Below are 11,654 nucleotides of genomic sequence, written 5' to 3'. Positions count from 1 at the left end.
GAGCAGCGCCTCCCCTGTCCGTCACGCCGGCCCGCCGGCCCAGCGCGCCCTCCCGGATTGGCCCGCTGGCCGCCCGCCAGGGCCAGAGCCGGCGCTCATTGGGCCTCAGGGCTGTCCTTCAGGAAGCCCAGGCGTGGGTGGAGCAGCGGGAAGATGGGGTCGCGAGCGTGGCGGCCTGTCTGATTGGACGTAGCACGGACGGGGCGGTGCTTCCAGGGCGCCGCGGGCGGGCGGAGTCTCGCGCGCGGGCGGGGCCTCGCGTGTGGCCCGCAGGCCGAAGCGCTGTCCGCGGTGGGGCCCTGGGCCGGCGCTGCTCCCTGCGGTGGGCGGCGTTGCCGACGCCTTCCGTTCCCTGCTTTTAAACCGAATTTTCTGTCTTTTCTCCCTGGTTCTGGGAATCGAAGCCAGGACCCAGGACGTTGCACTCACTTTATAGAAGCAGGCATGCCCCGAGAGCGTGTCCGCTTGCAGCCGGGCATCCAGCGCGCTGCCCAGCGCCCGGCCGCCGTGCCTCTCCCCCGCTCACCGCCCCGATCCTCCAGCGCCCGGCCGCCGTGCCTCTCCCCCGCTCACCGCCCCGATCCTCCAGCGGCCGGCCGGCCACCGTGCCAACCCCAGGCAGGAAAGGCCATGAGACTCTGATCTCCAATGAACCACCAGAAAACTGGAAGTGGGGCTGTGGCTCAAGTGGTAGAGCGCTCGCCTTGAGCTGAAGAGCTGAGGGACAGCGCCCAGGCCCAGAGTTCAAGCCCATGGCCCACAATTGGCGTGCCCCCACCATGCAAACACACAAACCCTTGTTATCCTCCCTCTTTATTACACAAAAAGATTTGAGAGCCTGGAGTGGTGGTGCAGAAGGGGCCTGAGTTCAAAGTCAGCCTGAGCTACAAGGCGAGTTCCGGGCCGTCCTGAGCTACACAGAGAGACCGTCCCACACGTACACTCTGTGTGTACATCTATGCAGATCACGAGCTCACACTTCTGGGTGTGCAGTAATTGTGTGACTACCACCACCATCCAGGCACAGAGCACTTCCCTTCCCAGACCCTGCCTGTGGGCTCTCATCCTTGGCCGTGACCCCTGGCCACCCCATCAGGTGGCTTTGCCTCTTTCAGTGTTACACACTGGCACAGAGAGCCCCTGCCTCCCCGCCCCCAGCCCAGGGGGGCAGGGGAATGAGATTCATCCTCTGCACAGTGTCCCAAGTTGTGGGCCCTGACGTTTATCCTCTGAGCGCAGCTGACCAATGGGGATGGCTCCAGCTTTGAAAAGTTATTGAAATGAGCAGCTATAGACATTTGCTAATGGGCTTTTGTATGAACAAGGCTTTGTATTTCTCTTGGGTAAATACCTAAGGGAGGGAATGGTGGATTATATGGTATTTGCTTAAGCTTTGTAAGAAACAGCCAAACTTTTCTAAAGAAGTTGCATGTTGCCAGGCACCGGTGGCCCATTCCTATATCCTAGCCATTCAGGATGCTGAGATCTGAGGATCACTGTTTGAAGCCAGCCCAAGTAGGAATCTCAACCAGCACAAGGCCAGAAGCAAAGGTATGGCTCAAGTGGCACTGTACCACTTGGGTGGATAAAGCTGACAGAGCTAGGCTCTGAGTTCAAGCCCCAGCACCGGCACACACATAAAAAAATGTTACTTATCACACTTGCACCACACGGGATAAGTTCCAGTCACTCCAGGGTCCCTGAGCATATGGTATTGCCAGGGTTTTGTTGTGTTTTTTCCCCCCTAGTTGTACTAATAGGTGCATAGTTGTATCCCACTTGACTTTCAGTGGTTTTTCTTCAGTGACATTGAGAATCTGTGTGCTCATCTGCCAGGTGTCCACGTATCTTCATGTCTGTTCCTGACTTTTACCCATTTTTTTCTCAGAAATAAACGATTGTGGGTCTGTTCCTGAATGGCCTATACCAGCACTGATTTAGCTTTCCACCAACATCAGACTGTGACTAGTTGAGCTTGTAAGAAATAAGCTCATGACTTGCACATTTGTAAGCTTGTTACTCTCTTTTAAAAATCCAGCAGGGGAAGGCAGCTCAGCGGTACAGAGCTTGTCTCACATGCATGGGGCCTTGGGTTCCATTCCTCAGCACCACATAAACTAAAAAGGCTAGAGTGGTAGAGTGCTCGCCTTGAGCTGAAGAGCTAACGACAGTGCCCAGGCCCAGAGTTCAGGCCCACGACCAGCTGGAAAAAAAAGAAAAAAATCTGAAGAAAGAATTCAAAGAGGACATTAGGAAACGGAAAGACCTTCCATGTTCATGGATAGGTAGAATCAATATTGTGAAGATGGCAATACTACCAAAAAAGATACAGAAATTCAATGCAATTTCCATCAAAAATCCCAATGATGTTCTTTACCAAGATAGAGAAAACAACCCAAAAATGCATGTGGAATAATAAAAGACCTAGAATAACCAAAGCAATTCTAGGCCAAAAAAAAAAAAAATACAAGTAGTATCACAATATCACAATACCAGATATCCTAATACCAGACCTCAAACTCTACGACAGCGCCATAATAACAAAAACAGCTTGGTATTGGGTTAAGATCAATGGAGCTGGGCGCAGGTGGCTTATGCCTCCTGTAATCCTAGCTCCTCAGGAGGCTGAGATCTGAGGATCGTGGTTCATAGCCAGCTCGGGAAGGAAAGTCCTTGAGACTCCTATCTCCAATAAGCCACTCAGAAAACTGGAGGTGGCGCTGTGGCTCAAGTGGTAGAGTGCTCGCCTTGAGCTGAAGGACAGTGCCCAGGCTCAGAGTTCAAGCCCCACAACCAAAGGGGAAAAAAAAGATCAATGGAATAGACTAGAAGACCCACTTATAGTCATCTGATATTTGATAAGGGAACCAAAGACATACAGTGGGGAAAAAAATAGGCTCTTCAACAATTGGGTGTTGGGAAAAATGGGCAGTCATATGCAGAAAACTAAAAGTGAATCCTTGTTTGTTACCACGCATGATATCAATTCAAAGCGGATCAAAGACCTCAATGTCAGACCTGAAAATTTTAAACTACTGTAAGAAAGGTTAGGAGAAACATTAAAACATAGATACAGGCAGAAACTTTTTCGATGGAGTCCCAGGGACACAACAGATAGTCACTAAACTAGAAAGACAGCCAACCAACCAGAAGAGCAGCAGTTTATGACAAAGGCCTAATATCCCATATATACGAGGAGCTCAAGAAACTAACCCCTCCCAAACCTAATACACCAATCATTATGTGGGCAAGGGAGCGAAAGACAGACTTCTCAGAAGAAGACATAAGAATGGAAAGGAAACACACAAGGAAATGCTTATCATTCCCAGTCATGAAGGTAAGATTCCATCTCACCCCAGTAAGACTGGCCAACTTCGTGAATTTGAACAACAAATGCTGGCGGGGATGTGGGAAAAAGGAACTCTACTACATGGTTGGTGGGAATGTAAAGTAGTGCAACCACTCCAGAAAGCAATCTGGAGGTTCCTCAAAAAACTAGACCTTCTCTAGACCCAGCCATAGCACTCCTGGGCATCTACCCTGAGCATCATGAGCCAGGGTGTGATAAAGATACCTGTACATCCGTGTTTACTGCTGCACTACTCACTGAAAGGATCCATCACATCCATGCCAGGGGACCACTCAGCGGCAGGCAGGCACAGGAGGAAGACTATAACAAGGTTTATTAGAGGAGCCATATTTCCCCTGGAGCGCGAGCGCATGGTGACCTCCACTATCTAGGTAGCAGCAGGGTCTGGGGGTAGGAAGTGAGGTAGATGGAGTTCAGGTGGGAACGAACTCCGGGGCAGGGAGGGGCTCAGGTGTGGGTGGAGCTGAGGACAAAGGTGGGCATATGCTTACATTCACAATAGCGAAGAAATGCAAACAGCCCAGGTGCCACATAACAGAGGAGTGGATCCAAAAATGTAGTACCTACGCACAATGGAATTTTACACAGCCATTAAAAAGAATAAAATGGTGTCACGTGCAGGGAAACAGATGGAACTAGAATTAATCATGTTAAGTGAGGTGAGCCAAGCTCAGAGAGAAATGGTGCATGTTCATTCTGATACATGAAGGTTAGATCTAAAACACACTGGCAGGTGATAAATTACACAGGATTCTAGATATTCACAGAGAGACCAAAAGAGAATACTCAGCGAAAAACACGAGGGCACAATGCTCAAGTGCCTCTTCGTATTTACATAAAATAATGCTCATACTGAAACAGACTCCTCAAGATATGGAAAGAAGACTCTTTGTTTTCTTTACCTTATGTGCAGTGTATTTATGTGTATGTCTTCGGGAGGGTGGGGGCAGAGAACCCAAGGGTGAAAAACTGCCTCAGTGGAGCTCTCTGGACGTTGATGAAAGTGAACTGTACAACTCGTGGGTGGAGATGGGAGGGAGGGAAGAGGGAAGGAACAAGCCACTGCACACCCAAGCAAGGCGCCGGTGGCTCACGCTGTCATCTTAGCTACTCAGGAGGCTGAGATCTGAGGAGCCCGGTTCAAAGCCAGCCTGGGCAGGAATGTCCGTGAGACTTGTGTCCAATTAACCACCAGAAAACCAGAAGTGACGCTGTGGCTTTAGTGGTAGAGTGCTCACCTCGAGCTGAAGAGCTCGGGGACTGGGCCTAGGCTCCCACGGACCAAAAAAAAAAAAAAACACTGTACAAAAGGAAATGTACTAATTCCCTGACTCATGCACATCACCCCTATAGTAATAAATTACTCTTTCAAAGCCCAGCAGAGGGGCTGGGGATGGAGGCAGCTCAGGGGCACTGCTGAAAACGAAATGGCAAGCCAGGCACCTATAGCTCACGCCTGTGATCTCAGCTACTCAGGAGGCAGAGACCTGAGGATCTCGGTTTGAAACCAGCACAGAAAAGAAAGTCTGTGAGACTCTGATCTCCAATTAACCATCGAAAACACTGGAAGTAGAGTTGTGGTTCCTGTGGCAGAACATTAGTAGACTTGAACAAAAGAAACGCACGGACACCACCCAGACCCGGAGTTCAAGCCCCAAGACTGGCAAGAAAAGGAAAAAACAAACTACCTAGCGGAGACCTTGATGAAGTCACCTTCCACCTGCAGCCACTTTGGGACGTGTCACCTTCACCTGTGGCCCTGGCTCTACTCCCCTGTGGCGGGTTCTCTCTCTTGTCCTGGGCAGCAGTCACACAAATGCTCCCAGTCAGGGATCTGAGCACTCTCCTGCCCGCAAGGGCGGCCAGGCAGTACCAGAGGAGCGCCGCGTTACCAGTCGGGAAGCGGTCCTGAGTGCCTGCCAAGCACGTCTGAAATGCAGACACAGAAGAAGGAAGCGCGCGGTCCAGCCTCTGTAAACGCGGTTTATTGGGTCTTTCCCCGTCTGCAGGAGGCGGCTGTGGTCAGGGGAGGGTCACGCAGGGACCTGACCCCCCGGCTCCCACATGCTGAGGACCGTGGCTCAGCTGCCACCACCTCCCGGGAGGGGAGGGAGGGTCTGAGGTAAAAGCCAAGGCCAGCGCTTGTGGCCATGGCCTGCCTGTGGCTGCTGCACAAAGTCAAGTCCAAGATGTGTCTGGCAAGACTGGAGGCGGGGGGGGGGAAGGGGGGGAGAGTGGACGGGGACCGAGGTAGCCCTGGAGTCCTCTCCTGGTTCAGGGCCCTGGGAGAGCCCAGCAGCCTGGGTCAAGGGGCTGTGGCCTGTAGTGTGCCAGATAAAGCTGGGCCTTCCTCAGGTGGCAGCCAGCCAGAGGCCCCCCGCCTTCGGTGGGAAGGGGCCGCCGCCTGGGGGCCCGTCAGGAAGCCGGCCCACGCCCCCCGCCCCCTGGGCCCGGCTGGCTCCCTCCCACTTCTAGCAGCTCGGAGGTGGCCTGGGGCTGGCCAGGTGAGGCTGCTGCACCAGGCCTCAGGAAGGGGCTGGGTGGGGCAGGAGTCAGCTGAGAGCCACTCCTGGGCGGGCGCTGTGGGCGAGGGGCCTGAGAATGAGAAGGCCGGCGTGCAGCCAGGCCCACGCCATCACATGTTTAAGAATGCAAAAGCTGACGGCTCTGAGCCCAGGTGCTCTGGGGCTGCTTCTCCGGGGGCCGCCGTCTGCGGGGAGCTGGGGGCTGGGCGGGGCTCCCCCATGGCCACCCCAGACCCCAGGGGACGGGGACGTGCCACCAGCTCCATGCCAGCAAACAGGGAACCATGGCTCCAGGGACCCTTGGCGGTGCCTGCATCCCCTTGGCCCGGCCCAGTCTTGCTGGGGACACTGGGGATGGGGAGGGGGCAGTTATCTGGGGGTGGGGTGGGGGCAAGGCTCGGAGGCAAGATCGGGGTGGAGCCCAGTGGCTGGAGGAAGACATGGCCCCCGGGAGGCGGCGCAGGGTCTGTCAACAGGTCAGACAGGCCTTGGACAGCAGTCAGGGGGCTGGGCTGGGCGAGGGGCTCGGGGGCCGGGGCCCGCTGTCCGCAGGAGGCCTCCAGGTAGCGCAGGATCTGTAAGGAAGGAGGAGGCCGTGTAGGAGCCACTGGGACACGCCCTGCTGGCACTGCCACCACACACAGAGGACCCAGGGCCCCCCGACCGGCTGGAGACGAAGGAAGCAGTGTGGCGTGGTGCATCTCACCACCACAAATTCTGGACACACGTGTCCCTGCAGCGGGCTGCTCATGCCCAGGGTGAGCTGGAGGTGGAGATGCGGAAGGGGCAGGGTGGGGACCACGGCTGGGGCAGCCGGCACAGCCTCTGCCATTCCCAGGCCCTGGCGCACGCAGGCCTGGCTGCTGCACACCTTGGTGGCCTTGCTGGTCACGGGTCCTGGGCTGCCGGCACTGAGCTCCCGAAGGCGCTGCTGGGCGAGGAGGAGGATGCGCTCCTGGGGCAGGAGGTCGGCGCTAGCAAGGGAGGCGACGGCACACAGGGATCTCTACGGGGGCAGGGGGAGGAGGGGACAGGGGACAGAGAATCAATGACTGGACACTGCCCCACTCTCGCCGCGAGGCCCTTCTGGGAGCCCCACGCACACCTCCTCTCTCCTGACAGGGAGAGACACAGTGGTCCTCTCCCTACTGCACTTCCCAGGATGGCCCCTGGCCAGCCAGGGGACCCGCCCTGCACTCAGTTGGCACACTGCCAACAAGGCACACTCCCGACGTATACCGTACACACATGAGCGAACACACGAACACATGAACGAACGCACACACACACACAGAGCAGGCCCACTCTCCAGCCCTTACCATCTGCTCGCCCTCACTGGCCTGGCCTAGCTGGCAGAGGAGCAGCTCCAGCACCGCCTCACAGTTGAGCAGGCCACACCTGTGCCAGGGAGGGGATGCGTGGGTAGGGCAGCCAAAGACCCGTCCTCCCTCCCTCCCTCCTGCCCATCCTGGGTGGCAGCCCCGGGCACCACGGCGGGCGGCTCACTCTCTGAGGAAGTGCTGTGTCTCCTCCCGGCTCAGGAAGGCACGTGGCCCTTGTGCCACGGCCCTCACCAGGCTCAGCTCCTGCTGGCAGTCACTCGGGGCCACGGCCTCGGCCCTGGCAGAAACACGGCTGGGTAGAGGCGGCTGGTCGCTGCGTGTGCGGCTGTGCGGCACCGGCCTCCCCCTCCCCCGCTGGGGGCCCCGGGCCAGGGAGGAAGACGTCCGGTCCTGCTCACCGTTCCGCCACGCTGCCTAGCTCCCGGCCGGCCGCTGAGTAGCTGTCGCTGCCGCACCGACTGCCAGAGTCTGAGGCCCTGCTCAGGTCACTGGTCCGGGAGGAATTCTGGGAGCTGGGGCTGCTGTCCAGTTCCTCCCAGCCCCCTCCGGCCTGCCCAGGTTGGTGTCTCACAGCTGGGAGAGAGGGGGAGCAGGTGAGCACTCTGGAGTTCAGGGCTGGCCTCTTCCCTGCCTCCCTGGACGGGAGACTGGGACTGAGTCCTGAACTGAGCATGGGCAGCCTCCTAAGCAGACTCCGAAATCTCCCGGACTTGTGTGTACCAGTCCTGGGGCTTGAATTCAGGACCTGGGTGCAGTCCCTGAGCTTTTGTGCTCAAGGCTAGTACTCCATCACTTGAACCACAGCTCATTTTTGCCTTTTTTGGTAGTTAATTGGAGATGAGAGTCTCACAGACTGGGCTGGCTTCAAACCTCAGACCTCAGATCTCAGCCTCCTAGGTACGCAGGATTACAGGTGGGAGCCACAGGCACCTGACTGGCTTATTGCTTCTTGATTTTCCCACGCCCACTCCCCCTGCCCTGAGCTGGGCCATGGCGCTGGCTGGGTGAGGCGGCCCTGACCATTTGCCTCTGTGCCCCGTGAGTGACATGAAGGAAGACCAGACCCAAGGGAAGGGCCCTCACCTCCATACCTCGAGCCCCTGGAAGCAGGCTCCGGGCAGGGGGGTGACTGTGGCCAGCTGGAGGCGTCACGGCAGGCTGGTAGGTGTCGCTTCGTGGCAGAGGTCTCTGTGCAGCAAGCTCAGGCCCAGGGCGCACAGCTTTGGCCACCACCTCCGCAGCTCTCTGGACAGTGGCCAGAATGGCCTCGCCCGCAGAGCCTGTGCCCAGAAGGAAGGGCTGGCATCAGCACCTGGGCCTTCCCACTGACTGTCCCCATGTTCCTCACAATGGAGGCGTGTCCCCCCCCTCCCCAAGTGCAAAGGAGATCGGATCACACTACAGGGCAGAGGGCCCCTTGCAGGTCCTCAGGCTCTTCTGGAAGCTTCCTGGAACCCTCTGTTTTAGTACTTCTGGGCATTTGACTCACAGCAGTTAAGGCCCGGGGCATCCTGAGACTTGTTCTGAGAAAGAGCGTCTTTGCCTTTGCTTGAAGGCTATTAGGCTCAGGCCAGGAAAGGAATGCCCCCAACCAAAGTCAGCCAAAGCCCACAGAGTCATGACCAGACCACCTGTACCAGTCTGACCTCCAGCCCTGGAGCGAGGCTGGGGTCACTTGGAAGCTACTGCAAATGGCCATGCACACCCTTAACCATCAGCCTCCGGGGGTGCTGTTCCAGCCTGCCAGCACAACTCCCACTGCGGCCGCTCTACTCTTATGCTGTTCCAGACTGCCACTTCACCCGTCTAGCAGCGCAACCGACGCCCGGATGCCATGTCTCAGGCTGGCTCCTCTTACCTGTCTGGGAAGAGGCCTGTCCACACCCATCCAGCCTTCCTCTCAGCTGAACAGAGTGGCAGTGGGAACTCAGGAAGGAGGGTGGGAAATGCAGCTTGTGGGGTGGGGAGAGGGGACGGCCCTTCCGATCCCTGTACCCCAGCCATGTTGAGCCCCGCAAAGGCCCTCACTCCTTACCTGCTCGGCCCGGTTCCTTACTGTAGCCAAAACCCTGCAGAGCACTGTGAGGCCTGGCCTGGGAGCCCATGCCTGGGGGAGGACACGGCATCAGCGCAGGCCCGCCCCTTCCCAGGACACTGGCAGAGGAAGAGGCCCATGACGGGCTGGCGGTGGTCATGGGGGTCTCGTACCTGCGGGGGGAGGGGCCCTGGGTGACTGGGAGGGCGGGAGTGGCAGCAGGACGTCAGAGAACAAGGTGCTACCCAGGTCCTAGACAAGAAAGAAGCCCTCAGCGACCCATGGTCCTGTCCCCAGCCGCTCTGCTTCGTCCAGCCACGGGGGCAGCGCCTTGCAGCCAGGGGCAGGGCCAGCACAGGGCGCATCCCAGCACAGGCCCCCTGTGCTGCAGGACCAGACTCACCTGGGCAGCTGCCCGCACCTTCTGGTACAAGCTGTTCCCATGAAGAGGGTCTGGGGGCCCTGCAAACACTTCAAGGCAGAGAAGGTAGAATGGGGCCAGGGCTGGACACAAGCACAGCTGACTGTCCCCGCCCCCCAGGGATGCCCCAACAGGGCAGCACTTCAGCCACCCCAGTCCCCTCCCCCATGGCTGACCCGGGCCACCTCCCTTGGGACCCTACGTAGAGCTTCGGGCGCCCTTCACCTCCCACAGTGCTGAGTCCATCAGTGGCCGTGTGGCAGCGGCTGTCCCCCAGAGCTGAGCCAGCTTGCCGCCCAGCTCACCCCACCGAGCCAGGGACTCCCGACTGCTCTCTTTGGCCCACTCCTCAAACCAACACAAACTTTTAGAGCCTTCCCTGGATGGACCGTGAAAGCTGTGATCCCTGCCAAAGCTCAAGCACTTGGTTCTCAGCTCAGCCTCCCTCTGTTGAGAAGCTACAGTCTGGCAGTTCAGGATTTCTGTGTCCCAGCCAACTGTCCCCAAGCTTTGTCTGCATGGATTTCCCTCTCGGCCCCTGCACAAACCCATATACACAGCTTCCTCTCTCTACAGTTCCCTCCCCAGGCGCCCCTTAGCACACCTTTATCACACACCCCCGACCCCCTACCTGTGGCTTCTTGGATGAAGGCAGAGTTGCGTTTGAGGATGAGTAGGAAGGAGGATGAGCCGTGGCCACACAGGTAGAGCAAGATCTTTAGCACCTGGGGAATTGGCAGGTACGCAGGTGTGGCAGGGCCCAGCTACCCGCCGCCCGGACTGCACGTCCGCCCCTGTAGCCTGGCCGCTTACCAGCAGCAGCTAGAGCCCCACAGGGCCACTCCAGAACTCACCTTGAGTTTCACGTGGCCAGAGCTGCTGTCCAGGCGGTTCAGGAGGTACTCCAGCAGGCACTGGCTACTGCCCAGGGACTCGTGGGAGATTTCTGGGACACGCTCCGGTTAGGGAAGGAGCAAGCTGATGCAGGCCACTCCAAGACACACTGGCAGAGAGCAGTCTGCCTGCCTGCTGCCCTTGGTCTCCTTGGGTTGCCCCCTCTGCAGGTACCTACCACAGGCCCCAAGCATGGCACTGCTCTTTCTGAGGGGAACCCATACCCAGTTCCTATGGTAAAGGAGCCCTGGATGGCCGTGGAATAGCAGGGCTCCTGGTAACGGGCATGCTGTACCGGGGCCCCTGACATCCTCTCCCCGCCATGCCGGAACACCGAGGAAGGATACTCGCAATCTCTTCAAAGAGGTAGCCAGGACACGGGATGTCATCATCCGATGTTCCTTTCAGGAGAATAGGTAGCTGTGAGGAAGCAAGAGCCGCCAACAATGACCATCTCGCACAGCCACCAGAGGTGCTGGCGTGAGCAGAAAAACCAACCAGGCAGAGGTGCTGGCATGAGCGAAACCCAGGACCACCAGCCTGACAGCAGGCACCTTCCTGAGATCAGCCCAAGTTTCACATCCAGGCAGCATCATAGATGTGCAGGCTTATGTGACTAGCACGGTGTTGCAAATAACGTAGTTTATGGCTCTGAAAACCGGAAACAGCCAGGTACCCAGGCTGAGATATTGAGGATTGGGTTTTGAAGCCAGCCCAGCCTAGGCAGACAGAACTGCGAAACAGCCAACAGACACGCAAAAGTGGGGTGTAGCTTGCGTGGTAAAACACCAGCTGTGAGCGGACAAAGTCAAATGAGTGAGGCCCCGAGGCCAGTCCTAGTTCGGCACGAAGAAACCCAGCGAGAGACACTTGTCCTCACAGTTTGGTATTTCCACACACAGTGGTGGGGGGGGGGGTCCAGAAATGCTTAAACTTGAAAATGGGGGGGAGGCGTCGGGTGCCGAACCCGGGCTGGGCCAGTCAGGTGGACCCCGCGCCCCACGAGGGGCCCCGACGCAGCCACACCGGCTACCTGTCGGGCACGCCCGGGCCCCGGGGGAGGGTC

At 57.7% G+C, this 11,654-nt stretch overlaps 2 protein-coding genes across 2 annotated transcripts in view; both read right to left on the bottom strand.

The window, feature by feature from the left end:
* Positions 1 to 6,006, bottom strand: part of Cep131 (centrosomal protein 131kDa) — a 30,123-nt gene extending 24,117 nt beyond the window's left edge. The window contains exon 1 of the mRNA XM_013037845.1: positions 5,059 to 6,006. The gene's annotated coding sequence lies outside the window, so the exon portion shown is untranslated. The remainder of the gene's footprint in view (positions 1 to 5,058) is intronic.
* Positions 6,006 to 10,898, bottom strand: Enthd2 (ENTH domain containing 2). Its single transcript, XM_013036224.1, has 12 exons — positions 10,767 to 10,898; positions 10,549 to 10,650; positions 10,326 to 10,419; positions 9,677 to 9,744; positions 9,447 to 9,525; positions 9,274 to 9,345; positions 8,330 to 8,518; positions 7,637 to 7,811; positions 7,402 to 7,515; positions 7,215 to 7,293; positions 6,767 to 6,901; positions 6,006 to 6,470 (listed from the first exon to the last, which is right to left on the bottom strand). The coding sequence occupies exons 1-12, from the start codon at positions 10,896 to 10,898 to the stop codon at positions 6,006 to 6,008; spliced, it is 1,704 nt and encodes a 567-aa protein (XP_012891678.1).
* Between the last annotated feature and the right edge of the window lie 756 nt (positions 10,899 to 11,654).

This window comes from Dipodomys ordii, unplaced genomic scaffold (assembly GCF_000151885.1).
Source record: "Dipodomys ordii isolate 6190 unplaced genomic scaffold, Dord_2.0 Scaffold7, whole genome shotgun sequence".
Classification (NCBI taxonomy): domain Eukaryota; kingdom Metazoa; phylum Chordata; class Mammalia; order Rodentia; family Heteromyidae; genus Dipodomys; species Dipodomys ordii.
Note: the sequence above shows the minus strand (reverse complement) of the source record. Positions and strands in the feature narration are given on the sequence as shown.

Bases quoted from the DNA above. Each gene is read 5' to 3' on its own strand.
- Enthd2 (XM_013036224.1), bottom strand. From the start codon at position 10,898: ATGTCAGGGGCCCCGGTACAGCATGCCCGTTACCAGGAGCCCTGCTAT. The intron at 9,745-10,325 runs GTAGGGGGTCGG...TCTGCCTTGAAG, and splicing joins CTTCATCCAAGAAGCCACAG to TGTTTGCAGGGCCCCCAGAC. The intron at 9,346-9,446 runs GTACGAGACCCC...GTCCTCCCCCAG, and splicing joins CAGGGCCCCTCCCCCCGCAG to GCATGGGCTCCCAGGCCAGG.